General features: G+C 39.7%; 1 protein-coding gene across 2 annotated transcripts; it reads left to right on the top strand.

Moving 5' to 3' along the window:
• The first annotated feature begins 4,989 nt into the window (after positions 1–4,989).
• On the top strand, positions 4,990–9,909 carry C1H1orf53 (chromosome 1 C1orf53 homolog). 2 transcript variants are annotated; one of them, XM_025357251.1, is made up of 3 exons: positions 4,990–5,345; positions 8,352–8,453; positions 9,692–9,909. In XM_025357251.1, exons 1-3 carry the CDS (start codon positions 5,145–5,147, stop codon positions 9,761–9,763), a joined length of 375 nt encoding a protein of 124 aa, XP_025213036.1. In that variant the 5' UTR covers positions 4,990–5,144; the 3' UTR covers positions 9,764–9,909. The 2 variants fall into 2 exon arrangements, with proteins under 2 accessions (XP_025213036.1, XP_025213026.1); XM_025357241.1 differs by having other exon boundaries at positions 4,990–5,408.
• The last annotated feature ends 1,495 nt before the right edge of the window (positions 9,910–11,404 follow it).

The raw sequence follows: 11,404 nt of genomic DNA, 5'->3' as shown, positions 1-11,404 counted from the left end.
GCTGAGGCTGTAAATACAGGTATAACTTCATTAAGGACATGAGCTGAAGATTGAGGTGATGAGAACAGGGTATTTTTTGTCAGACTAAACAGCAGATGCAAAATATGAATAATAAATCTCCAGCACTTATCAGAGTGCCCTGATACACAGTAAGCCCTCCTTATATATTATTTCCATTAAGAAACCATTCTGTTATAGCTGTAGTCAGGGAAAAGAAATGATAAAGACAACGAACAATGATAGAAGCAAAGGAAAGGACCAACTTGAGACTTTTTGACAAATTGGAGACAATTTGAGACTTCACAGACGAAACTGGCAAGAGTTGGTGACAGTCTGGATGGGGAGATGTAGAAAAAGCGTACAATTACTCCAAGATCTCTGAATTTGATGAATGATTGGGCACCCATGCCTTTAAAATTGAAAATAAATGGAAAAGTAAGATTTCAAAGGTAATGGTGATTAAGTCTGTTTTAGACATGATGAGTTTGGGGATTTTAAACATCTATGTCTAGCAGGCAGATGGCTAGATAGGTATGTTGCTCTCAAAAGCTTTGAACATGATAAAGAATCATTACATGGTAATAGATTAAAAACATAAGCATGGATAACATCACTTGGAGAAGGATTATACAGTGAGAGCAGTGGGCTGAGAATTGCTGAAGAAATCTGAAGAAAATCAACATTTAAGGATGGAGAGGACAGAAGAAGGGCTCTTTAAAAATTCAAAGAATAATCCTAAAAATAAAAAGCAAATTTTAAGAATTTGGGGTTGAAGAAGTCAAGAGAATAGCTTTGAGGGGCAGAAAACTGACCACCTTAAAAGTACAAGGAGTGTTAGTTAGGGGAGTACTGTATAAGTGCACTGGATTTAGTAACACTTTAAATTGGCAGTGCAGGTAGAAGCCAGACTACCATTCCATTAGAGAATGACTGAGTGGATGAAGAGATGAAATGGCTAGATTACTTCATATTATATAGCTCATCTATACTCATCCAAGATAACAAAAACAAAATGGAAAGATGAGAGCCAAATGCAGCAGTGCTCTAGGCATGTAACACTGGTGGAGTCACATCCACTGTGAAGATTTGCTGGACTTGCAAATAGAAATGGTTATAATTCCCAAAAGAATTTTCTAAGACCAGCTCTGTGAAACAAAGTGTGCTATTGGATGTCCGATTAAATGAAACAAAGATTCCCTATAGGCAACCTTAGGGGCATGTAACATTTGCTCTCAATCATAAGAATTGAGAGTGAAAATCCACTCTACATGGAGCATGACATGTCATAACACACCATTCGGGTATTTAGAAAACATCAAATACATAATCAGTGTCCAAATGGAAGTGTGCAAAACCAGCAGTAAATGGACAAGAAGTCTGTTGGTAGCTCTGTGGTTCCAGCAATAATTTGTCCACTATCAGCTCAATACATTCATAATTCATTAAAAGGTAACACTTAAAGTCAAAGGCAGCATCTCAAGGGCTTAGATCAGATCATTTAATAATATATGCATCTGTCTTATTTGTCAGTAAAATAGGTCATTTTATTTAATAATATAATTCAATAAGATTTCAGATTTAGTATCTCTTTCACTTAGTTTTTTACAGAAATATTTGCAACAATACATATTTTCAAATATGCAATACTATGTATAGAAATTTAATATTAAAATTTCATGACATTTTTGTCGAGTAATTAGGAATATGTATTTGAGAATAAAAAACTGCTGACTCATTTATCCATTCAAAAATTCATTATTCATTATTCACCTTGTACCGTAATACTTTCTGCAGAAGTACAAGTTGGGCTGTGGAGATAAAAAGATGAAAATGACATGTTCCCTATTATGACCTGTTGGGAAAACAATGCAAAAAAATACAAAAAGTTGAAATGGCACAAATAATTGTGAGAAATCAAAGGAAGGCTTTTAGAGGGGACAGAGGAACATAAAAAAACTTTAAAAATGAACTTTTAAATACTAAATATTAAAAAGGACTGGGTGGGCTGGCGGAATTTTCTTTGCTTTTGAAAGTCACGCTATAGTGGTCTTTTGTGAATTGTATCCTCAGCATTAATACAGGCCATTTTCAGCAATAGATTTGGATTGGTTGCCCAGAGGCAGATCCAGGGATAGACCCTGATTGGCTTAAGTATAATCTATACTCAAAAGACTGGTTCTGAAATGGGCACATGATAAAGATATGGCTGACAGGACTTTCAGAAGGGAAAAAGGGTTTCTCTTATCCTGGAGCTTCATAACATGACTTTTCTTTCTTTTTCTTTTCTTTTTTTTTTTTTTAAACTTGGACAAGGACCAGAAAGGATGAAACCATGGGAGCTGTCTGCAGCTATATTTCACCAATGAGAAAAATGCCTGCCTGAAAAGAGAATTAGCATTGAAGAGGCTAAGCAGAAAAATGAAAACCAAGCCCTGTTGAATCCTGAATCAAGTCATGCTTCATGGTTATATGAGCAAACACATTCCTTTTATTGTAACCCGATTGAGTTGTGTAATCTGTGTCTTGCAACCTAGAGAGTCCTAACATACCTATTTAAAAATTAATATCAATGAAATCTAGGGGAATGCATTTCTCTGATCTCCCCACCTCCAACATAACAAGCATGTTCAATATTAACACAAATATCCCAAATGATATAATCAATGTTATAAAATATATCAAATATTACATTACATGTTACACACAGAGTTGTGGCACAAAATGACTCTTTCTAGGGCAAATCTAAATGTAAATACTTTGTAAATAAAGTTCAAACTTTATGCAACACTCTAAGGTGGGACTTAGTACCCCACTTTCATACAGTTTCGTCTACTATGAGCACAGAGAATCTGAGAAATAAGCACATGATAGAATAAGCTAAGGGTAAAGCCCTGAGGAGGCTTTCTAAAACAAGAGACATAATGAATGAAAGTTACTTGGTGAGAAATGACATGGACTCTAAAGTATGAAGATCAAATGAAAATTGAAGGGGGCAGGTAATCTATTCAACATCTAAATGATAATGGGAATGGAGAAGACAGAAAAAAAAAGTTTTTGGTTAATTCAGTAATCTGCTTTACCAAATAATCCAAAATTCATTTCTACATCTCTTTAAAATTGCTGTTTTTAGGCCAGGCGTGATGGCTCACACCTGTAATCACAGCACTTTGGGAAGCAGAGGTGGGAGGAGCCCTTGAATCTAGGAGTTCAAAAGCAGCCGGTGCAACACTGGGAGACCCCGTGTCTACAAATAAAAAATTAGCCAAGCATGGTGGCACACACCTGTAGTTCCAGCTACTCGGGAGGCTGAGGTAGGAGGATGACTTGAAATCAGGAATTAGAGAGTGCAGTGAGCTATGATTGCACCACTGCACTCCAGCCTGGGCAACAGAGTGAGACTCTGTCTCAAAAAAAATAAAATTAGTTTTTAAATTTTGAAATAATTATAGGTCCACATGCAGTTGCAGATATGGTACTGTATTTACTTCACCCAGTTTCCCCCAATGCTCACACCTTAATGCTAACAGTACAATACGAAAACCAGGAAGTTGACATTAAAACAACGTATGTATAGCTCCATGGCATCTTATCACATATAAATTTGTGTAATCATCATGGTCAAGATAAAGAATTATTCTGTTACCCACAAGATCTCTGTTGTTCAAGCCCTTTACAGTCACTAACACCCTCTCATCTCCACCAAAAGAATTTCATGTAACAATATGTACTCTTCCTAGATAAGATAGTTCTATTATTTTCTATTTAAATATGGTCTAGTCTATTTCATTCCTGTAAAATGCTGTCTCTACCCTTTGAATCGATGACATGGCCTATTAGTGGATCCTGATCCTTAATTTTAAAGACAATGCAATAAATTAATTTCAGGTTTTTGTTGGTGCGGGGACCTGACTTATGGTGAATGTGAGTAACATCACAGTTGTTCATTTTTGGTGATCTCAAGTTTGGTCCCACTCTTCCGCAGCTTTCCCTAGGGTCCCTCCTTCGCTTTCCAGATTTTAAACTCTCCTCAGATTACTAAACAGTCTCCAGATCCTAATTTTTTATTCCAACAAAAAGAAAACCAATTTGCAAAATAGAATTCCAATTTATTAATTCACTGAGATTTTTAATGAACCAATAGGATTGTTTCGATCAGCTCCTGCTAAGATTTAAGAAAATGACAATATGACTACAGGGTTGCATGGTAAACACAGAAACCAAAAAAACACGTAGTGATGGTCTATAGTGGTTTAGTCACCTTTCTCCTATACAGCTGAAGAATCAACTTTTGTCCTCAAAGATCAATTCCTGCCCTCAGTTCTTCAATACTGAAGAGCACTAACAAAATTGGTACTCTTTAACCCTCCTTTTCTTGAAACCCAGACTGGGGGTAGGAAGAAGGGGTGGTGTTAATTTAATGCTAACACCTGAAATTACCTCCTGGGCTTGCGATAATTTTCTCAAATTCAATTCTGTGACGGTATCAAGATAACTTTCAACTATCAGAAAGGAAAAAGGGTTTTAGTTTTGATTTTGTAACTATTCAGCAACATGAACACAACACCTTTTCTTATTCAGTGTACGATTTTACTTTTGGCCCTTATTTTAGGGTGGGCCAAAGAACCAAGCAAAGAAGGCTCCACTTCCACCTTTATTCATATCACATATTACCTGGAAACACTCAGCCTTTTCTGGATAGGCCCAAGGTGGTGATTCACAAACCTCAGGTCTTTTGATCACTTCCTGGGATCTTAACAGTAGTGGAGATTATACTGAATGATCCCAAGTGCAGTTTGACATGAGAAAAAATGTCCACCTTTCAGCTGGGTGGGCGTGGGGGGAGAAGAAGAAGAGCTTAGAATTCAAGTCCAAAGATGTGGAAACAGCAGGCTCTTCCCCGTCCTGGCAGCTCATTAGAGCCTCGTTAGCTGCCTTAAAAGCCCATTTTATTTCCGCAGCGGGCCCGGTGGTGAAGGCAGAAGGCTCAGTCCGTGGGCCTCCACCTGCTCCCCTGGCAGCGCAAACCGACCCCACGCAGCGGTGGCCACGAGCTGCCCAAGACCGGCTCGCCGGGCTCAGGCCCGCGTTGGTCGCCCCTCGGGGCCCCAGGGCCGGGTGCTCCGCCTCCCAAGACCGGCGGCGGCATGGCGGCCAGGCAGATCTGGGCACTGGCGGGTCCCGCGCTCTGGAGGCAACGTCCCGCCGCCCCACCGCCAGCACCTCTCTGGGTCCGAGCTGGGTTCCGACAGCAGCTCAGTTTAACCCTCTACTCTGCTAACGAGGGAAACTGCGGCGGCTCCGCGCCCGGCACGCCGAGTAGGCCGGAGAGAGCGGGGAGGCCTTCGGTGAGCGAAGAGTTAACGGTGGCGGAGCGACGGATCGCAGAGCTGCACGCTGCCGCCTGCGCGGTGAGACCCCCTCCTGCCCGCCCCGCCCCGCCCCGCCCCGCCCCCGCCGCGGCCGCCCGGGGCTCGGCGCGCCTGCGCATCCCGGGCCTCTCCGGACCCGAAGGCCGCCGGGCAGAGGCAAGAGTTGCTGGACGCCGGTGCTGTCCTGCCTCGGGCGACACGCGCGCACGCACACTAGCTTCCAGCTCCGACCTTTTCGCGGGAAAACTGGCCACAGTTCGCGTTCTAGACAAAGGGTTTATTTACCCTGTATCTGTCTTGAGTATGAGTGTGATTGGTTTTCCAATCAGCGTCCGAGCTAAACTCCGGTCGCGGTGTAGGACCCACTGCCGGTGCACTCTTTTGTGGTGTATGTGTGTGTGTGTTGCGGAAGGGGGTGTCAAGGAATTGATGGAGAAAGTGGAGAGACAGAAGTCACAACAAAAATGTGTGTTTTTCTGCATTGTCAGTTGAACACTTAGCCATCCAGTGATTCTTAAAAATGAAAAAAATAAGACATTGACACATTTATTTTAATTTTTCCATTGCCTTCTTGTCCTTTCTCTTGACTCTTAGCGGGCGGAGCAGAGGGAACTACAATCTGGCGTTTGTAGACACTCGAGCTGTTTTGCGGATTTGACAATTGCCTGTTAGTACCAGTATCTAAACTTCTCTCCCTTTACGCTTTCTAACACAGTCTGCGTGAGTTTAAAGGCAGCATGGTTATGTTATTACCTTTACAAAAGAAACAGAAAAAAAGAGAAACTGACTAAAGATAGAAAAGAAGTATGAAATGAAACCATTTAATAAGCTGTGTGTGTGTGCCTCCAGTACTTGATGGGACTAATATTATATGGTATGACTTAAGCCAAAGGGGTAGAGAAGAAAATCTCGGAGCTTACCTCAAATTGACTTATTTCAGTAATGACAGTTAGTAGGCCCTGAGAATCCATGTCGGTCTGACCCGTTCAAGTGTTGAAACTGAATAAAGACTCATCAGGAAGTGACTGGCAGCTTTTGATTGTTCTTGGTTATGCTCTCCTTTAACAACAACAACAAAAAAAGTATGTAATTTGTTCTCATAATTCACCATATAGATATGGTGGATATTAAAGAAAAGTTTCATTCTCTTTAGAGCAAACACCAGTATCATGTGAAGAAATTTTCAATCAGCCTAGGGAAGGAAAGGAACTTTTTCTCACTCGGGAAATCCACACTTGTTTCATCATGTCAGTATCACAGGTTAAATGACTAACCAGGAGACCATAAGTAAGCCCAGTAAATAACAAGCTGCTTGTTTTTCTTTTTCGACAAATCAGAGCCCCCTCACGATGGTCCTTCTTCCAGCCTCAAGGCAGATAGCTCTCTTACCTTTCTCTGGGTACCGATGCGCATCACTGAACATCTTGCTCTCCAGTCAAACTGTCAGCACCCTTGCCTCATCTTTGTCTGTGGCCACCATTACGTGACGCTCATTTACTGAGGACAAATTAAGTTTGTGTGGGCAGCCAGCAAGCTCAGAGGTGCTCAATCAACATGGAAAGCTGTAGAGCAGGCGCATGCGCAGGAGCAATCTGTTAGGCTTCCAGGTTGCCAGATAATTGCCCTCAGAAGACTCCCAGAAGCTATGAAAAGTGAAAAGAAGCCTGCTACAGAGTTCCTAGTGTTTTTTTGTTTTTCTTCCAAGTCTCCAAACAGGAGCTTTGTAAATAAATAAAGAAGTGAGGTCCTGACAATCGGTCATTCTAAGGTAGTGCTGAGTGCTCCTGATTTCCTGTAATCTGCTTCTGTGGTCCCACTGGATTTGGGAAGCCTCTCTCAGACCAGCCTTGGGACTTGCTTGGATTTCTGCTGCCCTGCCCTGCTCTACCTTTGCTGGAATGCCTTAGGGTGAGACTAGACTTAACTGTGCCTGTCCTTTTGCTACACACTTTATTCATGAAACATATTGGGTTAAAACCTCAACCAGAATAAAATATTCTGCCATCAAATAAGACACTGAAGAAGTTGTTGGTGGTTCATACAAAAATGTGTTTGTCATAAGATATGCAAGTTTCATGTGTATTTTAATGAAAAAGGCTCTGTACAAGATTGATACACACCGAGTTACTGCGTGGTAAAAAGGTTATATAAAAAGTGCATGGGAACTTTCCTCTACAAAAACCCAAGGCTAAGTAATATCATCCACACGACCCAAATCCACAGAAAAGGTTGTGTTATTTACTTTTCCCTTCCCACAAAGTACTTGAGACACCTTTTTAAGTCATGTTTGAATGTAGATAGAATATACTTCCTTGACATTTGAAATAGTACAATAAAAGTTTCTTTTGATCAAACTTGTCAAAGCAGTGAGAGTTAATATGTTAAAACAATACTTTTTTTCACTTAAAAATACAACTAATAACACACCAGCAAAAAAAAAAAATAGTATAAAATGTGCAATGAAGTAACACATGAAGGTAAAGAAAGTGTTCAATAATAGCAAAGGTAATACCTTTCTATAAGGACCGTTGGTTTTGATTAGCGCCTTTTCTGTAAGTTTAAATCATTATCCACATATTTTAAGTACTGAAATTCCAACTGCAACTTCTGAGTGAAAGTTCATTTTCAGCCTCTTAAGCTCTTAAAATCATTTAAATCACCTGTTATTAAGCTTGTTACCTAGAAACCAAATGAAAAATATCAGAGCAGTGGCTACATAGTTATTAGGTACAGAGGAGTTCTTGTTTTTCCATCAACTTCTCATTTTTCTCAAACTGTATATTTTCTCCTTATGTCACATAAAGTTGGATTGTATATAATGCTGGAGTGCTTTTGGTCTTTAATTGCAAGTGCCACTAAAACTGCTGGGAAGAAGTTTAATATTGTTTAAAATTTTCTGCAGTATTTTATGAGTAGACATAATGGTGAGGAGATATGATGAATATTGAGATTAATGAATTGTTTCATTTTATTGCACTTCAGGCTGGCCAGCTAAACTATGTGGATCCAGCTACTGGCTATGTGGTGCTCACACAGATTGCCCACTTGCAAAGAGGTGAATGTTGTGGCTCTGCTTGCAGACATGTGAGTAGCAATTCTCGCATTACAGCAGCAGTTTGCGGTGCTTCTGTAACTTCGTAAATACCTATTATTTGAACAACAAGTCAAATAAAAAAGCCAAATAGACCTGGAGTGCACTTTTTACAAGCTACTTTAGCCAACGACAATGAAGTCCTTAGTACCAACGTAGGACCTTTAAAGTTAATGGAATTTTGTAAAATTTCACTGTGAGCATCAATTCCTTGAAATGCTGTGATTTGAAATTCATGGGAGCTCTTTATTACAAGGAAACTTTTCATGGGGTTTCAAATAAGTTGTTTTCATTAGGCAAGTACAAAGAGGGCAGGAAAAGAAATCTAGAATGTTGCAAACTAGATCCCTCTTCTTTATTAGTTGAATAAATAGAAACTCACCCAGCATTGAGAGGTAGGTTTCCTTCAGATAATGATTTTTTCTTTTCTTCTTTTCTTCCTTCACTCCCTCCCATTTTTCCTCCTGTCTCTCTCTCTCTCTTTCTCTCTCTCCCCCCCACCCACCCTTCCTCTCTCTGGTTCTTTCTGTGGCTTTTTTCCAGTCTGTGTTTGAAATAACTGTGAAACAAGATTGTACTGCATGTAGTGCCTATACATTTCCTAAAATGTTTATTTCAATAGGTACCTCTCTATGTTCACTAATTAAGATAAACTAACTTCTCCTTCCCTATTATAAGCAAAAAATAAATGGAAATGGGTTCTTCACTATTACTTTTTAAAGGCAAAGTGGTGAGGTAAATTGTTATAGGTCAAGATTATAAACAGTAACAACCTCTGTTTACAGAATACTTTGTATGTTTTGGTGCAAGAAGGTGTAATTTCCTTTAACTGGCCACTCTATAATTAAAGAATAGACACTAAATGCATGTATTAACTATAGCCAGGATTAAAAATTAAACCTTCCATTTTATGTATGTTCCTGTGCCCTTAGCTGTTTCTAATCAAATGCCTAAGAGCTTTTTGTAAATTGAGGACTTGAGGATTTTCTAAAAGTGGATTTTTTTGACAGTAAAATTCTTAAATTTGGAAGGATGAATTTAGGAAATGGTTCTTGGATGCTAATTAGGACCATTTGCCTGAGGTTGCCAATATTCTCTTAGTCTGCAGGACCTGATAGATCAAATGATCTATATAAAATTGTTAACAGTCTCTTTTTGTCACCATGAGAAGTCTGCTTTTTCAAGATGATTGTTAAATATTTAGTAATAATTTGTTTTATTTCTTCTGCAGTGTCCGTATGGTCAAGTCAATGTTAAAGATCCATCTAAAAAGAAGCAATTCAATTCATATTTTTATGTTTGACAACAATTTCATCTCTGTTCTCTAACTGTGCTTGTATTTTTTAAAAAATAAAGCCCTAATTCAGAATTGCTGGGTTATTAGTTTTGAACACTAGTTTAATCCTAAATACATATATTAAAAGAACATCAATAAAATGAAAAAGCTAACAAATGTTTGTGTGTTTCTGAAATGGCACATTGATAGTTATTTTCCTTTCTTTTTGCTTCATTATCAGACACATATGTTGAAGAAAGAAAATAATGGCTGTTCCACTAAATAAATAGTAGCAATCGGGTCACATTAGTAGCTCTTGGTTTTTCTTAACCTCCGTTCTCCTACTGTTTTCTCATTCAGTGTTAGCAATCCAAGGGAGGTTGCTGGCAAATAGAAGAGTTTTAATATATTCTTCATTTTATTTATATCTTGAGCTATATGGAGATTGATATAATATATCGTGCAGCATATGAATGCCCAAGAAGTGCCATCCTGCATCAAGAAATGCTCTCATCTTCCATCTGTTCTTTCAATAAAAACTTTAAATCATTTTGACTTGAGGGTTAGGCAGCTGAAGATGTGTCACTTAGACCATCCTTTATTTTGTCCCCCACCCTTTCCTCCTGTATTTCTTTTGGCATTTCCTAGGCAAACCTATCTTTGAACATTTTATTAGCTGTACACTTTTCATTCACTGCGGTGATGCCGGTGGGCATCAGTCTCCAGCCTGAGTCAGGAGCTTACATGAGCTTCTTTCCACACCTTCCCTGCTTCCTATGAGGATAGCAGTCCCCAGGAAGCCCTTTCCTAACCAGTTGCAGCTGCTCAGAAAAATGAGGCTGCTGCCCACTTGGAAGACTGGCTTTGCCCAGAGCTGACTCCCAGCCTTCCCTCAGTGAATCTGAAAGGTTCTTGGACATCTCAGGGGTCTGCCTCAGGTTCTGCCTGTGGCCCAAATAACAGCTTTAGAAATCTTAAGCAAACAAAATGTTTTGGTACCTTCTCCCACATTCAATTCAAAATAAAAGCCATTTTTAACCGTGAAATAAGCGAGAAGAAGCCCAATAAGGTTCTAATTTTCCTCTTGATTATGTCTTTTTTTTTTAATGTCAACTATTAAAATGTCTCCCCAAATTGTTGCCTTTTTTTTGTGCCCTACTTTTACTGGTGCTCTAACCATGGTGCCCTCAGTAACACTGCCCATGAGCGCTGAGAGGTAACAGCAGGATGTAAAAGAGTGGTGTCTGTGGACTGGTACTGTCCTATCTGGAAACTACTTTCAGAGGAGTAGGAGAAGGTGATCAGCATTGTGATCATTGAAACAGTTTTCCAGAAAAGCATAGGGCTTCCTGGGAGCCAGTTTCCTTTCCATTTTTTGGTCAAGAAGCAACCACAGTTCCATGTTTTCTGCTCGATTTGAAGATTAACAAGGCCATTTTCTGTGTGGGGCATAGATAATGTTTCTTTAGCAGCCCCCCAAGACAGAAGAGTCTAAAATGTCGTCTTCCTGGAGAATAGGGGAACGAACAAAGGAAGTTCATTTTGAAAAGGGGTCTGAGGTAAGACTGTTCTGAGAAAGCCCCTTAGCAGGTGGAAAGATGCCTCCTTCCTTTTGGCAGCTCTTGCCTCTTCCCAGTGCTCTTCCTGTAGTAGGAAACTGGCCGAAAA

The sequence above is a fragment of the Theropithecus gelada genome, chromosome 1 (genome assembly GCF_003255815.1).
Source record: "Theropithecus gelada isolate Dixy chromosome 1, Tgel_1.0, whole genome shotgun sequence".
NCBI classification, from domain to species: domain Eukaryota; kingdom Metazoa; phylum Chordata; class Mammalia; order Primates; family Cercopithecidae; genus Theropithecus; species Theropithecus gelada.
The sequence above is the reverse complement of the archived record's forward strand: the minus strand, read 5'-3'. Positions and strand labels throughout refer to the sequence as shown.